Source organism: Candoia aspera, chromosome 1 (assembly GCF_035149785.1).
Source record: "Candoia aspera isolate rCanAsp1 chromosome 1, rCanAsp1.hap2, whole genome shotgun sequence".
NCBI classification, from domain to species: Eukaryota; Metazoa; Chordata; class Lepidosauria; order Squamata; family Boidae; genus Candoia; species Candoia aspera.
In genome coordinates, this window is record NC_086153.1 from 169,045,548 (window position 1) to 169,064,803 (window position 19,256).

Here is a 19,256-nt window from a genome sequence, read left to right on the forward strand (position 1 = left end):
ACATTTCTTGCTGTACCTAACAGTTTCCTGCTGTCCAATTTCTGTCTGTTCAGAGGGTTGGTACCATAAAGCAGTGTGTGCACTTCTGAATGCACCGTCTGTAATTCTTCTAGAGTTGCTTTTCTTCCACGGATACACTGTAGGAGAAAAGGAAGCAGTGAAATTCCATTTACCTTGTTGAAACAAAAGCAGCACCCCAAAGAGAAAAATAAAACTAAAGTTGTACATAAATATGACTGACCAAAGAGATTATATCAGAACTGCACTGACTTGAGAAAGCATCTCTATTTTCATTCTGAAATTTTGAACAATTGTTCTCAAAATAAAGAATTTTAGGATTTTTGCTGTTTTGGAGGCAGAAAAACAAGAATATTCTTACCATGAATTTCTGTTCTAGGAACCTCACAGAGGGGGGGCATTCTTTGACTCAGAGATGGTGCTTCCTTCTGGTACTTATAAGGCAGGGCCACCTCTTGCTTGTCAGGAGGAGGAGATGCCCACATTGTCCAGGTCAGAATGACACAGAACAAATGGCTATTAACCTTCATGCCCTCCATGAGGCTTCTAGAAGAGAAATTATAAAAAATTTCCATTTTACCCAAGGTTCCCAAAAAGACATTATGGACATAATAGAGCAATTAAGGATGGCAGCATGAGATCAGGAACTTTAATCCCAGAACCTCTAAAGAATCCCAGAACCTCTAAAGAATCTTCTGGACAAAGGCTGTAAGAACAAAATGCACTGTAAGTTTTATAATAATTGGTGAATGCATAAATGGAAGATGCCTTACAGATGTCTAGAATGGAAAAATCCCATTTAAAAGCAGCCAAGGTTCCCACCCTCCATAAGTGAATGAGCTGAAAGCTGTTTCCTATTATCTTATATACCAAGGCAAAACATTCCTTAATCCAAAAGTATACAGTAGATGAGAGACCAAGGAACCAAGGGCATGAACAAAACCTGTGATGTTTTTATACAGCTGCTCTGCCCAGACAGAATTTGGCAGAAGTGCTTATGCCAACTGTATTATCTGAAATGAACTGCAGAGGGTGCGGGGGGGGGGAGGGGGAGTTGTACAAAGCTCTATTGCAACTAAGAGAAAAGGGAACTTTTTAGCCTTTTCGAAGTATTATCATATATAGATATCTTATAAAATGCATAATTCAGAATTCCACTAATGGAACATTTGGTTTGATGGGTATACTGTACCTTGTTTCAGAGCAACAGACAATGTAAGAGAGGAGTGAAATAGCATTGTCATTAGGAATGAACTTACCTTTTACATTGTCAAGTGGAACTAACTTTGGGTGCAAGTGACTACACATTGTTCAAGTTCTTGATTTTAACAAAAAAGCTTGGTAAAAAACAGTCAAAGACAAACCATGAATTTTAGAAAGGCCAATTTTAATCAACTAAGAGAAATAATAAGGAAAATGAAGTAAGAAGAAAACCTTAAAGGCTAAGGTGCAGTAACCAGCTGGAACTTCTTGAAAAGGGAATTATGCATAGCATACTCACAAACAATGATAGAAAGAAAATTAGGAAATATCTAAGGGAGCCAATGTCATTGAATAGAGAGTTTGATAAGAAGCTGAAATTAAGGAAGTCTGTTTTTTGGAAATGGAAGGAAGGGGTAAAAACTAAGGAAGTCTACAAAGCTTCAGCTCAGAAACACAGAAACAAGGTCAGAAAGGGAAAGGTGGAAAATGAGCTGAGGCTAGGAAGAAAGGCAAAATCCAGCAAGAATTATATATCAATAGCAAAAGTAAACCAAAGGAAATAGTGGAGTCACTGCTTACACCAATTGGAGAAATCTTAACAGATGATCAAGAGAAAGCAGAGGAATTCAATTCCTATTCTGTCTCTATCATAATATCCAAAGGAAATGGCGCTCTGAGTAACGCAAAATGGAAACAAACACAACAAAAGAGGGGGCCGGTCAGTAAGGAGATAGAAAAGCAACTTCTAGGTAGTTTGAAAGCCTCTAACTCTCTAGGTCCTGAATGAACTAATAGAAGAGTTGTTGGGATTACTTCATTTACCCTTGAAGAACTGTATAGGTAGAAGAGGACTGAAGAAAAGCAAATATAGTTCCCCAATTCCAGAAGAAAAAAGAGAATCTCAGTAATTATCAACCAGTGAGCTTAATACTGATACCTAGAAAGATGATAAGGCAGGTAATAAAGCAGGCCATTTGTAAGCATATTGAGGGCAATGCCATGATTGATAAGAATCAGGATGTCTTTGTCAAAAGTAAGTCATGTACGACAAATGTCATTTTCTTCTCTAACAAGGTAGTGGATGAGGGGAATGCTGTAGATATAATCTATCTTGATTTCACCTTTTGACAAGATTCCACATGACATTCCCATCGACAAACTGTTAACGTGTCGGTTGGGTGGAAGGTGAACAGTTAATTATACTCAAACAGTCAGTACTAATGGCTGTATATAGAATTGGAGAGCAACAACTACAGTAGTTCTGTAGAGATACATATGTCTTGGGTCCAGTATTATTCAACATTTTATTAATGATAAGGATAAAGGGATTGATGGGCTGCTTATCAAATCTGTGAATGACATAAAATTCTGAAGTCTGACCAACACTCAGAATTTGCAATCAGATCTGAATAGGTAGGATGATTGAACTGAAAGGAACAAGACGTCTTGTTATAGGAAAAAAAAATGTAAGGCTTACATTTTAGGAGGAAAAATAAAGGGGAAGCATATAAAATGGGGGATTCATGACTTGAAAGCACAATACCAGAGAAGAACGTTGGTTCTGTCATTGACAACAAGCTGAACATAAGCTGGCAGTATGAGACATGTTCCACAACAGCAAACACATTTCTATGCCACATTTGAAGAAACATTGTATCAAAGACTCATTCAGTCCTTATTCCCCTCTACTCTATGCTGGTAAGATCACACCTTCTGAGCTCCACATTTCTAGAAGGATATTAACAAGACAGAACAGGTTCAGAGAAGGGCAACTAAGATGATACAGGAACCTGAGGAAATGTTCTCTGACAACAGACTGAATCAACCTGGGGAACCTGAGTCCCCTGTTGGGGGGAGATGGGCAGCGATATAAAATAAATAAGTAAGTAAGTAAGTAAGTAAGTAAGTAAGTAAATAAATAAATTTTGAGTCTGGAGAAACCATGACTGAGAGAGATATGATATCAATATTACGTTAACATAAAAGGATGCCATAAGGAAGATAGTCAGGAAATATTTTATATTGCCAGAGAAACTAGGATTACAAATAATGGATATAGTTTGCAATTAAATAGATTTTGTTTAAATATAAGGAAAAACTTTCTGACTATAAGATCTAGACAACAACAGAACAATCTGTCTATGGAGATTGTGGGTTCTTCATCTATGAAGGTTTTTATGAAGAGTCAGTACATCTCAAGGAGAGTTTAATTGGTTTTCCTGCACACTGCAGAAGGTTGAACTAGATGGTACTTGTGGTCTCTTCCAACTCATAATTCTATGATTCTATGTTCTGTCAACATATCATCCAATTCTGATAGGCTGATAGGCTGATAGTGGAGGTTCTGCCACCAAGAACAGTCTTCAGTGGGAGTAATTTTAAGAAACAAGTAGTTACATATTCAAAAGGAAGCTTCCAAAAAAGTTAAGGTTCCATGAACACCATGGAAAACTTTTAATAGAAGGTTGGGAAGAAAAAATATTTTGTCCCTGTACAATAAGAAATAATGCTAAAAGCTGCGATGTACTAGGTCTAAGATACTTGTCCACTCCTGGATGAAGAAACCCTAGCACCTCACACAGCACAACTGGCACATATCATAATGGCACTAAGCTAGAAATGGAATATAACCTATTGCTGGATTTATGTCTGTTTAGAAGATGCTGAGACCTCTCACCAGAAACCTAATAGTAAAAAGACAGTTTCAATCTCTAGACTGTCACTTGAAGATAACAGGATTGCTGACTGTAATCTCTGAGAACTCCTTGAGTACAGGGGAAATTCCAATAGATGGAAAAGAACTAATGTTGTTCTCATCTTTAAAAAAAAGGGGGGGGGCGGGAGTGGATCCAGGAAACTATAGACCTGTCAGGTTTATATCAAAATCTGGGAAGATCCTAGAAAAGATAATCAAGTAGTGGGTTTGCAAAGACTTAGAAAGGAAGGTGAGCACTAGAAGCCAACATCGGTTTCTTAAAAGCATGCTGTGCCAGATAAATCTTACTGATTTTTTTTTTGGGGGGGGCAAAGTAACTAGATTAGTAGACCAAGGGAATGTTGTGAATGCAATGTACCTAGACTTCAGTCAGGCACTCAATTAAGCTAACCCTAGCCTCCTTCTTGATAAAATGAAACAATGTGGGATTGTAGATGGCAGACAGGGATGGATGGTCCCATTACCAGATGGATCTGAGTTTCTTGAAGAACTGAATCCAACTGTACCTTAATGATTCTATGTCAACATGGAGTATGTCCATGTCAGCATTCTGTCTTGGGCTTAATGCTCTTCAATATTTTCATAGATGACTTAGATGAATGGGTAGAAGGCATGACCATCACTTTTGCAATTGACACAAAATGGGGCAGGGGGGGCAGGGGGATTATTACCATGTCATAAAACAGGGTCAAGATTCAAAAGGATTTTGATAGGCTTGAACATTGGGCCTTACCTAAGAAGATGCAGTTCAGTTGTGAGGGTTCTACATTTATATACAGTAGGAAAAATATTTTGTTGTTGTTTATTCGTTTAGTCACTTCCAACTCTTCGTGACTTCATGCACAGATTACAGATAAGAAGTACCTGGCTCAGCAGCAGTTTTTGTGAAAAGGATCTGGATATCACAGTAGACCACAAATGAAGCATGAACTCAGTGTGTGCTGCAGCTGCCAAAGAGCCAATGCAATAGTGAATTGCATCAATGGAGGTATAGTGTTGAAATCATTGTTGCAAGCAAGTTGGGAAGCACACAAATGGCAGTCAGGTGACTGTGGGACGCTGTGATGGTCGTAAATGTGCACTGGTTGTGAAGTGCCTGAATGGTGATCACATGACCATGGGACAGTGTGATGGTTGTAAATGCAAAGTCTGGTTGCAAATACTGTTATAACTTTGAATGGTCACTAAAATAGGCAGTTGGTAAGCAAGGACTACCTGTAAGAAGGAATTCCCTGACTGTGAAAGATATTAAGCATATTAATGGAGTAACTTTGTAGATTTCTTTTTCAAATTCAGAATGATAATAACTAGGCTGTCAGTAATGTAAGTTTACTTTCCAAGATTTATCTGGTACTCCCTCTGATTAGTTGCTTTAAAAATCTGGGAAAACATCTTAGAAGAAGGCAATGACAAACTATTTCCAAACTGTTGCTGAGAAAACTACATGGACATGTCTATGAGGTCACCAGGAGTTCAGCTGTCTTGAAAGACACTTCACTTAATCAGAAATAACAGAAATGTAGCTTGGTGGTTAAAGTGCTTGACCTGGACTCAGGGATATTCGCCACTGATTCATGTCAATACCCCACTGAAACAAAGAGCTTACTGGATGACTTTGGATGAATCCCTGGGCGTGTGTGCACTCTCTCTCTCTCTCTGTTGTTGTTTTTGGGATAAAACGAAAGGTAATCCTAGTGTACACTGCTCTAAACTCTCAAGAGAATGTATAAATAAGTGCAGTAAATAAACACATTCCCTCTCTTAAATCATTTATGGGAAATAAGAGATAAACCCCAACTTCATTAAAACATTATGGGGGGACGTACTAAATAATGAATTACCTTCTTATGTACAAATTAAGTTTGGCAATGTTCATCTAGTGGTTATATTATTTTAGTTATAATAGTATCTAGAAAATTATTATTTATATTTGTATACTGCTTCATATGCTGAAGTTTCTTCTCAAGGCAGTCTACAATAAAAATATCAATAAAATGCATAATAAAACAATATAAAACATAATTTATATCTCTATTTTATATTGTTTTATTATGCATTTTGTTTTGCACATTCCTTTAAAGGTGAAAGGAGAAAGAAAAACACCCAAAACACTCTTCCAACATTTGTACTGGGAAGGCTTGGGTCAAGAGGTAAACTTCGAATGGGCAACAAAAAGGTAGCATAGAAGGCACATCCTAAATTTCAGGAAGAAGAGTGTTCCAGATAATGGACAAGGTCACAGGGAAGTTTTACCCATGAGCAGCCAGCAGTGGGCATTTAGCAAATTATCAGTACATGTAGTAGGACCTCCTTTGATGACATCAGTGAATGACCAGATCTATAAAAAGTGAAGGCAATTTGTCTTCTGATTATTAATCTTAAAACCTGCCAACATACAAAAGTCCTTTAATTTTCTCATTAATGTTTCTACTCCCTCTAGTGGATCTTCTAAAATTAACACCAAATCATCCACACATGCCCTTGTCAATTTTGTTTTTAATCTTAACTCCCATAATTATCTTATATCCCTATTCAGTACCTCAAGAGCTAACATGAACAAAACATCCTTGTCTTGTCCCTTTTTGAATCTCACAAAGTTTTGTTAGTTCTCCATTAACAATTATTTGTGCTTTCTGAGAAGTATAAATCAACCTTACCCATTTAATAAAATTATCTCCAAGGTTCATATGTTCCAGAACTCTAACAAAAAAATCCAATTCATATTGTCAAAGGCCTCTTCTGCATCTAAGAATATCAACACAGCTTCTTTTTCATTACATTGCTCCAAGTATTCCAAAATATTCAAAATATATCTAATATTATCTTGTATTTGTCTTTTCTGTAAAAACCAGCATTGATCTCCATGAATAAAATCCTGTAAAATTATCTTCAATCTTTTGGCCAAAATCATGGTAAACGATTTGTAGTCATTATTCAATAAAGATATTGGTCAATAGTTTCTTGTTAAAGTCAAATGATGTCCCTCTTTAGGTATTAATGCTATATTAGCCTCTTTCCAACATTCAGGAATCTTTCCATTCTGTAGAATAATATTGGTTTGTTGTAAAGATTGTAAAAGATCATCCTCAAAACATTTATAGTAAGAGGCCAGTAACCCATCTGGACTAGGTACCTTTCCTGTTTTAGTCTTTTTGATAGCTTCACACATCTGCCTTATTTTAAAAGGTCTGTTCAAAATTTGTCTAACTCTGTAATCTTCAGTAAATTCTGTTTACTCAAATATTCATCCACTTTTTTCAAGGAAATTTCTTGACCTTTGTATAAAGTAGTATAATACAGTACTGATGAAACACTTTTTGCACATTTGCATTATCTGTTATTGCACTATTTCCTTCTTGTAACTTTAATATCACTTTCTTCTCTTTTTTTCACAATTTGTATGCCAATATTCTGTAGGCAGCTATAGCTTCCAGAACAGAAGGATTGCCCCACATTACAGTAATCTAAATGGGAGCTCACCAACACATGAAATACTATAGCTAGGCTGTCACTATCTAGGAAATGGTGTAGTTAGTGACGACAGACACTCCTAGCCATGGAGGTCACTTGATCCTACAGTGACAATAACTATATAGCATAGGGGACAAAATGGTACATTGTGGCACACTGTAACATAGCTGCCAAGGTGTATGCCACAGCCATCAAGATTACATTCTAAGACTACATTCTGGAAGTGGAACCATTTTAACACACTGCACCCAATCCCTACCTCACAGAGATGGTCTACAAAAATAGCATAATCAAAACCTGTTGAGAAATCAAGCAGGTTCAACAAAGTCACACTCCTGTCTCTTTTGCAAGGGTTCATCTATAGCTGATTCTGTACCAAAGCATTAGTGAGACCACAGCTTCCTTCAAGGCTGGTGTGATGTATCTACAGTACTACTCCCAAGATCCCCCCAGTAAACTTCCCTCAGCTGATTCCAATGAGCCAAATTAGGCAGGGGTCAAGGGAGCATGTGGTAGGGCAGACAACTATAAGCATCCTGTCCATATACTCAGGCCTCATAAACTGAAAGTGATTTCACATAATTGAACCAGATCACTTACTGAAAAACTCAGCAAGCATTACATCAAAAAAAAGTCTTCAAATTGGCACAAATACAAGTTCTCTCATCCTTAAACTGCCTTGTAAATTTATCACAGTAGGTATTTGAGGCTCCAACACTGGGCTTTCTGGGACAGATTTAAAAAAGCCCCCCATCCCTCTGCACGACAACTACTTGAGGTTGCAATTGAGGCTTAAAATAAGTGTTCTTTTCATCTTCAGTGCCATGCAATAGGTTCAGGTACTGTCCTAACAAGCAGGAACCATGCTGAGACGAGGAATAAGTCTCTAATGTTTTATTACTGCTACATTAGATAGAAAATCCTAACAAACTGAAGAAGCATGAGAAAACCCAGACAGATAAACCCCAAAAGTCAAGGTGGGTCTGTTCTGTGTCTCTTTGAATGACTGCTCAATTCCTCGCTACTACGCATGCATTTTCCCCCCTGGATAGGGGCCCCCTCCTGCTCACCATCAGTGCTCATGACAGGTACATAGAGTAAGTCAGCTTTGTGACAAATCTTATACCACTTGTGCTCTAGCTGTTTCTTGGCCTGTTTTATTGCATGAAGATCCCCAGAGAACCAAGGAGAAGCCTTAACTCTCAGTACCAGGGAGGGCTCATGATCAGGTAATCATGATCATCTATTTCCTCATTTTGTATGTCAACAAAATCACTGGCTGTGACTTCTGGAAAACTGAATTTCCAACAGCCAGAAATACAGTAATTGAATTATTGAGATAAGACTAATTCAGCCATGGTACCAGTTATTCAAAGAGGTAATGGGTTTTCTTTCACTGCCTGTGTTCAAATGGAGGATGGAGAAAATCAACTGGCACAGATGCTTTAATCTGGATTCCTATATGCATAGAGCAGGGGCTGTGGCCCGCCACCCAAAATCATCCATGGTCCCCAAAAGAAATATATTCACCTGGCCCATGTGAAAGAGAAAGATTGCTCACTGCCTCCTCAGGCAGTCATTTTGCTAATGGTTTCATCAGCCATCTCAGTGCAGGAAGAGCAACAAGTCTCCCAGAAATGGTGGCAGCATGGCCTCTGGCCCCTACATTGAAGAAGGTTGCCAAACCCTAGTCTAAATGGTCTCTTTCAATTCTAGGATTTGAATAAAAAGAATGTTAGATTCTATTATTCTAAAATGAAGTGGTGTAATGCTGACGTAACAGTGTACCACCATGACTTCAAATTGGTTACTTTTGTTAAAGCACCACATTTAAAGATATCCCGGAATAACAGAGAACATGTCTTCTCTTTTCTGTGATAACTTACATGAAAAACAACCACAGTTGGAAGTGATATGGTCAGAAATTTCTGCTGTAACATCTAGAGCAGCCTTTCTCAACCTTTTTGGCCTGGAGGAACCCTTGAAATATTTTTCAGGCCTTGGGAAACCGCTGCACATTCAGGCTCAAATATAGGCCAGAAGTTACAAAAATTATATTCGTTTCATGTGTAGACCTGTATGTATGCATTAACAGTGCTCTTAAACTAAAAATAATGAAACTTACCTCTTCAATGTGAAGTTGCCCAAATTTGAAATAATTTTTTAAATAAATTGTGATCTCCCAGGGAATACCTAGTGACCTCTCGGGGAACCCTAGGCTGCCATGGAACCCTGGTTGAGAAACCCTGATCTAGAGATTAAGCCTCTTGCTGCCAAAACCACTTTCCTTCCATTCTATTAGATAATCTATTACCTCACACTTGCTACGAAGACCTGTCTCCTGAAGCCGTGACCAAATGCTTTGGATTCTCCCTGCATGTTCTGGGTGACTGTTTGTGTTTCCACAGATGCACTGGTGTTTCAGCATCAAGGTGTCATATACAAGGCCTGCATAAAGGATATGAATTAATTCAGGCTACAATCCTACTCCTACTGACAAGGTGAAGAAATTCCCCAGTGACCTTATTTCTCCATGAAGTTGCATAACAGTATGCTGTTATTTATACATTATATATGCATATGGAAAAGTATAATTTGAAATAGCGAATTTCAAAATAAAAATGTAAACACAATTTTAGTAAAAAACACCACCACCACCTGGAGTGCTAAATGAGTGATAAAGAAGTTCTAACTTTTTACAGTCAAATTTATTTTAGTTCCATCAATTCCAGAACTTTTAATTAATTAATCTCTTCGATTAATTCCAGAACTTCTCCAATGTTTAAATAAGAAAGTAGCATTCAATGTTAATAGAAAATAAGACACAACCATTATTATAGATTGACCTATACAAAATAAGCTTTAAGAGAATCCTGTGGGTTGGCTGAGACATAATTGTTAAACTATGATTTAGCATTATGAAAATTGCTACTCACTTACTTTCCACCTTTTCTTTCTTGCCAAGGGCAAAAAACTGAACCTGGATAGGGCTGCATTTTCTCTGAAGAACATCATTTGGGAGTTCATCTTGGATTCATGGCTCCAGCCCAGCTTTGACTAGTATGCCAACTGTGTACTGTTTGGACCAGCAGGCCCTGATGACAGTGACTCATCATGTCACTGTTAGACACTGCAATACACTCTAAATGGGGCTGCCTTTGAAAATGACACAGAAGCTACAGTGATCCAGAACACAGTGGCCTTTCTGCTAACTGGTGCTAAAAGACTTAGCAATGGTTACTGACTTTTCCAGGTCCAATGCAAAGTTTGGTTATGAACTTTAAGGCCTTACATGGGTCAGCTCCCATGTACATACAGAACTGTCTCCTCCAGCAAATTTTAACTTTCTCTATGTGTTCCTCTTGGGAGGAGATGCTGAGGGTCTGCATATAATTTTTTAGTATATTCTTGTAAACTGCCGAACACATATAAAGTAGGCAGTGTGCAAATGCTTATATAAACAAACAAACATAATGGCAGGGTAGGTGAGATCTATACCAATGCTCTGGAATTTGCAAGTAATGTTTATGAATATTCACAAAATTCAACTTTTTGAGTAATTGCTGAAAATGATTTCAAAAACTAAAATACTGGCTGGGGTTCAAGGTTTATATGGTCTAAACATGATTCCTACACAGAGAGTTTTCAAAAGTTTGCTTTAACACATGGATTAAACAACAATTATTTGAATGTAGTTTTAGACAGACATTTTATACTAGACCCTTCACTTTATATTCTAAGCAAAAATATTTTTGGATTTTACCATGTATTATCATTTCCCTGAAAGTTCAATAGTCCTAGGTATACAGACTCAGAGGATTTAGTTTCTGTTGCTCCTTTCTTCTTTTTGTTTTTCCCCCAACTGATCCTTGCCAGGCACTTTCACATTCGGTCAGCATGTGAGCAGGGGCAAAACTGCTTATGAGAACTTGGCCTCAAGAAAACAGATTCTGCCTCTACAACTACTAATCAGAACAAAACTAAGACATCCAACCACCAGTCAATGAACACTTGCCAAGAACATCCAATCACCACACAGAATTCAAACATAGCAAGGCAACCCCACTTCTGAACCATTGCACTGATGAGGCTTTGCTAGAATGCTTAGCAAAACATCTGCAACATTTGTGATCTTCCTGACCCAGAGAACTCCGATAAAAGTATGTATACAGAGCTGGGCTGCCATTACTCCAAGAGACCATTTCACATATTACCTGTTGTGAACTGTGGCTTACACGGTGTCTCCTGTGTGGATAAAGGAAAGTTGGCAGAAGCAGGTGATGATTGAGCTCGAGAAAGTGGCCGATGCCCACTAAAAGACACTGGAATGCCAGCTGCTTCCATGGACGCTTGATAGTTTCTGAGCTGATGAATGCGCTGCTGCTCCAGTAAAAGAGTTTGCTATAAGGGAGAATAAAACACGTTATTGCTTGATTTACAAATCCCATTTTGTTTGTTTGTTAACAGTGAACAATTACTTCATATTAGTCTACTAGCCCCTATACAAGGACAACTATCATACAGTATATCCCTTTTGGAAGAGAAGGGAAAATTCTATTTCAGACATGAAGAAGACAATTAAGAACAGAAAATGAAAGACTTGGCTATGAGACAGATGGATCAACTTTCTCACATCTATAGTAGAAGCATGCTAAATGGAGCTTGCTAGGTATTATCTCTTTTAAGCTGAAATTATCAAGAATCGGCATAACCTTGAATTAGTCCCATGGAAGGTTCCTATCTCACTTCTAAAGATTCTGTACTCTTGAATCCTAATTCTTGGCGTTAAAACTTCATGTGATGATGTTCTATAGTTAAGTGACTTGACACTCATGAGTTTGAGACCTCTGTACTAAACCGTGATTTGCTTCCCCATAGGCTTTTAAATAAAACAAATAGGTAGGGTTTGCACAATAAAGTGTCAGAATAAGAAAGTCACATTCTAGCATATTGTGTTGTATGAACCCAGCTGCTGTTTCTATACAGAACTACAGAATAATAAATGTACAACCCTCTGGAAAATATACACTAACTAATAAATGAATGCAGTTATTTAGCGTATTCTGTTTTACCTGTCTGAAGAGCAGTTCCTGCTCTGCTTGCCTCTGTCCTGGTTCTAAGTCTAGTTGTTCTCCATCTTCATCACTTTCAGCAGGTTCTTGCTTCACATGGACCATCTGGGTCAATCCCTGAATTTCCTTTTGATTTGCTACCCTGTCAATATATTGGTCTTCCAAAAATGCCTGATGTTCTCTTAATTCTTCTTCAGTCTCTTCAGGATGGCTTTCATGCTGACGGGAAGCCTCATTTGATTTTGGCATCATCTGAAAGAAACTCAAAAAGTCAGAACACAGTTCCTTTGAAAAGACTATGAAAACCTATCAAGACACCAAATGAAAGTCCTTTTTAAAATACAATAATTTAAATTTTATACTTTGCTTGATTTAATTTTAGAAGTTTAAATTTCTAAGTCATACATGTGACAGATTATTTTTAAACATGGAGGCACAGCTAAGTATATCAATTTTGTATTGGATTAACAATGAGGCTGTATTTATGAAATAAAGCCAAGTTAACAAATGCTTAATAAAAATAAATACTAAATTTAAAGACACTTGTTTAGTCATTATAGTCTAAAATGGTTTTCACTTTTGACCTTAACAAAAACTTGATGATCACAGTAAGTCTCAAAATAGTTTTGACTAGCCCTCAGAACAAAACTAAAATCAAATCTATCTCAATATCGTCCTAGTTCTTGGCAATATTAAAGTTTGTTATGTATTTACTTAAAATAATGCTACTTATCTTAAAAACCTCAAAGCAGGTGGAGTAATCTCAAAGCTTGAGGGTAATGAATAAATTATCTTAATGCAAAGGTTCTCAAACTTTTAAGATATTATGACATCCCTTTTCCCTCTGTCTTAAGCAGAGTGAACATCCGGTCAGGCAGAAAGAACTTTGCATAGAAGCCTCATAACCTCCAGGCATGATTACCCCTTTGAAAGGTAAACACAGTGTTTTCAAACCAAGCAACCCACTGGGGCTTCATGAAGGCTATGGAATCTCAAGTTGCTTTGTATTCAGGATATATCAGGCTGCTAAGCCTGCTTGGAAAAGAGTGTAATAACGACACTTTCTGGTGACCCTCCATGCCTTGCTTAGAACCTCCTGGAGGGTCATGGGCCATATGTTGAGAAACATTGTTCTAATTAATGATAAAATTAAGTAAAGCATAATTAATATTTGATTAAGCTCAAGAGCTTTTTCTATTTGTTTCTTCTGCCATAGATTTTTACTTATAATTATTATCCGGTTTATTAAAATCTACTTTATTTATACACTGAGGTTCAGTTTCCTTTAATAACTTTACGTAACATTATTCTTCCCAATGTTTCTACTACTTCCATTTCCTCGACTAAGATACCTCTAATTCATTTTGAAAAATACTGAGAAGTCAGAGGGCACTCTTTCTTCAGTTTCTTAATATCATAGAAAGAAAAGATGGTCCTTATGGAATAGTTCTGTTTTATGGACAGAAAGCAATTATTTTGCAGAAATTTAGTGAGTATAAGAGTATTTCAATGGGGACAACAGATCTGCAAAGAAAAAAAAAACTAGGCAGAGTCCTGGTTTAAATGAAAGGATAAAACAAATTTTGGCATAAAGAATATCTTTGGTCTGTGTGTCAGTTTATCCCTACAGAGCACCAAGAAGGAGGATCTAAAGTACAGAGCTCACTCATTCTCTGAGACAAAATAACTGCTTCAAGGAAGACTGTGCCAAAGCACACAGATAACTGCAAAGAACAGTTTCAGTGATGAAGAAAAATAATCCTTGTGGGGTAGAGAAGGTAAAGTGCAGTCCAAATTACACAAAGACAAGGGCAATCCTTATATTGTGCAAAAAGAGATAATAATTTCCTTTGTGAAGTATCGGTTTTTCTAGTAGTAAGCCACCAGACACACACAAAAATCTATGCCCTAGACTACTGGTCTACAGGAAGTCAGGGTCAGATAATTCTATGAGGTGGAAGAAAGGAAAGTCTAGCAGTTTTACCAGGCCATTGTATAGGCTGAGATTCCCTGAAATGGCTGGAGGACATAATCAGGTTCACTTTCATGGAGAGATAGTAGAGTTCCAGTAAAAAGAATTTAGCATAGCCACAGGTGATCAAGATGTAGTTGGTTCCTGATTTTTGTTGTTAACCTGACTAATAGAGGAACTGGAGGGGTGGGGACAAATATAATAGGGATTCCCCAATGTAAAAGAAATGTGTTACGTGGAAAGTTCATCTTTGGGTTTTATTAAAAGTTCATCTGAGATCGTAAAAACATCAGTTGAAATAGGAAATTGTATCCAACTCTGCTGATGGAATAGTTAGAGCAGTTCATTTCCTGCTGGTGGGATGGTTCATACAAGTGGCTTAACCAGTCTGTTAGCCCAGTGGATGTTTCTTAGGTGGATCCCCCAATCTTTGGACCATTCCTTTAAACCTCGTGTTGAGAAGTTCAGTTGATTTTGTTCCTCTGTGTTGATGTACAAGACAACTATTGGATTACCTGAGGTAATTTTGTACATGATCCTGAAACTAGAATTTAAGGATGAGACAGCTCTGAAGAAAACAATTGTGTGGATGTGAAGGTATCTATCTGGAAGCTTCAGATGATAAAGAACAGATGTGCACATCACCTAGCAAAGTAGATTTAACTGCCTGTTTTCAGAACAATATACTTACCTCTTGAATCAGGATAAGAAGCAGCTGATGTGCAGTAAGGCCTCCTTCAAGTGATAAAGTGTGAAACTGAGTATAGTATCACATAAAGCAATCATGAGGACTCATCTGTTGAAAACAATCTTCCCAAACACAGGCCAGACAGCCAGTAAGTTGGGAATTGTTTGAGTTCTGAAGTCAAAGACGATGACTGGACTGCTGGAGGCCTTCTTATAGGGCTGATTGCCAGATTTTGCAGAATAAAGGAAGTATCTCTTCATGCCCTGAGAAGAGGAAAAATGAAATGATTTGTCAGGGCTTTGGGAGAACCAGCTCTTGGTAGGGAGGTTGATATCAAGAGCTGGCCTATAAGTAGACTGAAGCCAATGGCTGATCCCAAGCCTCCTGCTCATCTTCTTCTGTTTATGGAACTTAACTACTATATTGTCAGTTGTAGAACTGACTAGCCCTATCCCCTAAAAAAAGGGAAGTTTGCCATTCCAAAGCCTGTCTCTGTGGTTAACCCTAATGATCAAAGACATGCATAGTGTTGAAGTGCTATTGCCACTGCCACAGTCTTAGCACTGCAATCTGCACTACATTCACAGAATGTAAGAGTTGGAAGGCATCCTAGAAGTCATCTACTCCAATACCCTGCCCAGTTAAGGAATCCAGGAATGTTGTGCTATGCTAATTTGCTGCTTTATCATCCAGGTGACCTCAGCCTGCAAGACCCACATTATCTGTCATTTATCCACAGGCAAATGGTGGGGGGGGGGAAGTGACCTTTTCACAAAGGAAATGCCACACAAGCCTAATAGTTTACAATCTAGAAGAATATATCATAGACCTTTCTTCCCATATTGTCCAGCTTCCTGCTCTCCTTATCAATGGGTACAGGAACAAGACTGTAAAGCTCCATTTGAATGGAATTTAGGGAACAGAACTAGAAGAAAAACAGGCAGTTGTTTTGCATCTACCCAAGCCACCATTCTTTGTGAAGTAGGTGTTACAGAACAAATGTCTGTGAATACAGACTTTGCTACTGACTGCCTCCCAGTGAAACTCCAATAATGGTGTGCAATTTTGGCCAGGATAGTATGTTAGCAAAGATGACTGATAGATATGATAGGGCTGGGTAGTAAGAAAAAGATCTGAAGGCCCAACAGACATCCTCATGATATTCTGAGAATTGGGGGACAATGGAGTATCTGTTCCGGTCCTGGGGTGGAAATAATTGATACCAAGAGATAACAGGCTAGTGGTTACAGGCAAGTGATTCAACTATCAACCCCAAAGAGTGAAGACCAGAAAAACATTATGGAGTTCTGCCACTATCCCTATTTAAAAATAGTGGCTATATGAATTTATCACAGATCTCTGTTTCCAAAAATGACTATAAATGGAGAAGTACTGGCAGAGTGACCATCACAAAATCACAAACTTCGGTGTGGGAATGGGTGAATTAAGTAGAGGAACCAAAAGCACCAATCCTAGCAGCAAAACTGTTAAAGGCAGTGGATTTAAATTTTGGATTGGTGATGAAAATGAAGATCAAGATCCTTGGGGGATAAAAGGAAAATTGCTCTGCGGGCCTGTTGCGATCCTATCCCTGCAGGCAGAGACTGAAGAAAAGATTATCCTATTACCCTAGTAATAAGTGAGAAGAAGGAATGCACTGCCTGCCTCTGTAAAACAACTTTTCTTGAAGGATTAGACCTTTGATTCTGTGCCTGTGGCAGAGACTATCTACCCAGGATTGCATTAACTTACAGCTCAAAGGAGCACTGCCCTTGAGCAGCAAGGTTTCTGTCAGCAGGCTCAATGGTCAAGGAGTAATTCACTTTGTTTTGCCTCTTTACTTTTGTATTACCATGTGGGTAATATGGACAAGGGGGATTTTTAATGGAAGCGGAAGTTGGACTGCTGGTGTTATCTGGGGCTACTCTTAAGAGATGGGCTGAGAAGACAGTGAGAATGAGGAACGGGATATGGCTTAGAACAAATATTGAAATACTAACAGAGGAGATGTGGTGAGGAGCTGCAACCTGGTTGTAGTGGGGAAGGAGAACAGGCCCAATTGTCCCTTTTACTTTCAGGTTTCAGGCTGAGGAACTCAAGGGGATAAGAGGTGGCCATTAAAGGTCCTGCTCTTCAATGCTAGGGCAGTTGCTGGCAAGACATCTATAATCCAGGATTTAATCCTGGGGGGAGGGGCGTGGTGGCTCAGTGGTTAAGACGCCAGGCTTGTCGACCGGAAGGTTGCAAGTTCAGTGGTTTGAGACCCGAGAGCCACATGACGGAGTGAGCTCCTGCACTTGCCCCAGCTCTTGCCAACCTAACAATTCGAAAGGATACAAATGTAAGTAGATAAATAGGGACCACTTCAGGATGGTAACAGCGTTCCGTGCCTGTCATGCTGGCCACAAGACTGCAGAAACATCTTCAGACAGCGCTGGATCTTTGGCTAAGGAACAGAGATGAGCACCGCCCCCTAGTGCTGGACATGACTAAACAAGAACCTTTACTTTGCTTTTTAATCCTGGGGGAGAGTGTTGACTAGGAATGTATTACAGGAACCTGTTCTACCCACAAGGCTATTCCATTAGACAGCAGGCTAGGACTAGAGGATAGGGTGATTGAGTGGCCATGGTCCATAGGAATATCTTCTCATTGACCAGATGCTCCATGAGAGTTTGCCAGTTTTGAGTGCATGCTGCTGCCCTTGGGTGGCTAGGACACTGTAAGCATGCTGTTATCATACAATCTACTCTGATGTATCACAATATATTTTCCAAAGTAGATGGGGTGATTTCAGATCTGTTGATTACCCTAGATTTCTTGTCCGGGGTATTTCAATGTCTATTCAGGATTTTATGTCTTCCACAATGATTACAAATATGTGCCAACTGGTAGCTGGTCCTGTACATGCTGGAGAACTTATACTGAATTTCTGGTACAGATGGGGGCTGATGGGAGTATTTTATGCATCCATCCCAGCTTGTTTTGCTATCTTCTATTTTCTTCCTCATTGAAATTGTTTGTAATTGTGTTCCTTTTTTCAGAAACTCCCATCCATCTTGAACTAAGAGTTTTGGCAGGAGCCCCATTCTCTTTGTCTGAACATTCCTTGTACAGGTGTGATTCTCCTCCCTTTCTTCAACTCTGGTGGCTGACACAGAGATCTCTTGGAACCGAGAGAAGGAAACAAGAGTGGGTTATGTGAATTCAGAAATGGCTACAGGTGGTGGGCTAAGAATCTATGATGGCTATTGGTCATCAATGTTCTCTGAGAAAGACATTCCTTTCTGAAAATGCTTGATGTTATGTTCAATAAGCTTAGAGGGCTGAGCCCTTGCAACTGCCCTGAATAGTTCTGGTATCAGTATTATACTAGAAGCACAGTGAAGGCAGCTATTGCCCAAGTGGAATACCATCTGATGAATTCTGCTTTAACAGTTCATAAGCTGAACAAATCATAGACATCATTTGGAAAAACATTGTTGCGATACCAGAGGATTCCTCCATAAGTGACAAAAAGGCATAGACCAGAAAAGAAAGGAGCTTTCTGTTGTATGTAAAACAAAACAACCCTTCAGATCTCAGAGATATTCAATTCCATGTTAAAGCAGAAAGACAGGGTTACAGAAAATAATTCAACATGAAGAACAGAATATCCGGATGAAGGACCAATGTTTCTCTGAGCACTATCAGAAATAAAGGATTTGCCCATTTACTTGCTGAGGTTGTGGCTAAATGGCAAGTGGTTTTCTAAGAAGGTAAATGTAGAGGACAAGTTGCCTTGTGTTTGTAGGGTTTGTCTATGAATGACTATCATGAGCATCAAGGAGAGGCTCCATGTCAGAAACTGCACCAACGTAGTGTGTATGTGGTTTTTTTCCCCCCCTGCCTGGAAACAGCTGCAGAGGAACAGTATCCATGGTAACAAATCACTTAGGCAGGGTCAGAAGGTCAAGCTTAATTGTCCTCTGGTTGGGGTATGGAAAAGGATGACAAAATAAGGAAAACTGCTGCATGCTTGGGGGAACTTGCCTGGACTTGCCACCAGAAGTTTCAGTTTCTGTTTAGCCCAGCAGCATCTCTTTTGCTCAGCGCGTGTGCGTGCGTGTATGAGCT

At 38.7% G+C, this 19,256-nt stretch overlaps 2 protein-coding genes across 3 annotated transcripts in view; both read right to left on the reverse strand.

The window, feature by feature from the left end:
• The window catches only part of RAMP1 (receptor activity modifying protein 1), a 322,064-nt gene that overhangs the window by 98,531 nt on the left and 204,277 nt on the right, over positions 1–19,256 (reverse strand). The gene's annotated exons all lie outside the window — the stretch shown is intronic.
• The window catches only part of HDAC4 (histone deacetylase 4), a 207,281-nt gene that overhangs the window by 56,763 nt on the left and 131,262 nt on the right, over positions 1–19,256 (reverse strand). For both annotated transcript variants that reach the window (XM_063317859.1, XM_063317858.1), the window contains 4 exons: positions 12,481–12,732; positions 11,623–11,809; positions 9,723–9,856; positions 17–137 (listed from right to left, as the gene is read on the reverse strand). In XM_063317859.1, coding sequence (XP_063173929.1) covers positions 17–137; positions 9,723–9,856; positions 11,623–11,809; positions 12,481–12,732 — 694 coding nt within the window. The remainder of the gene's footprint in view (positions 1–16; positions 138–9,722; positions 9,857–11,622; positions 11,810–12,480; positions 12,733–19,256) is intronic.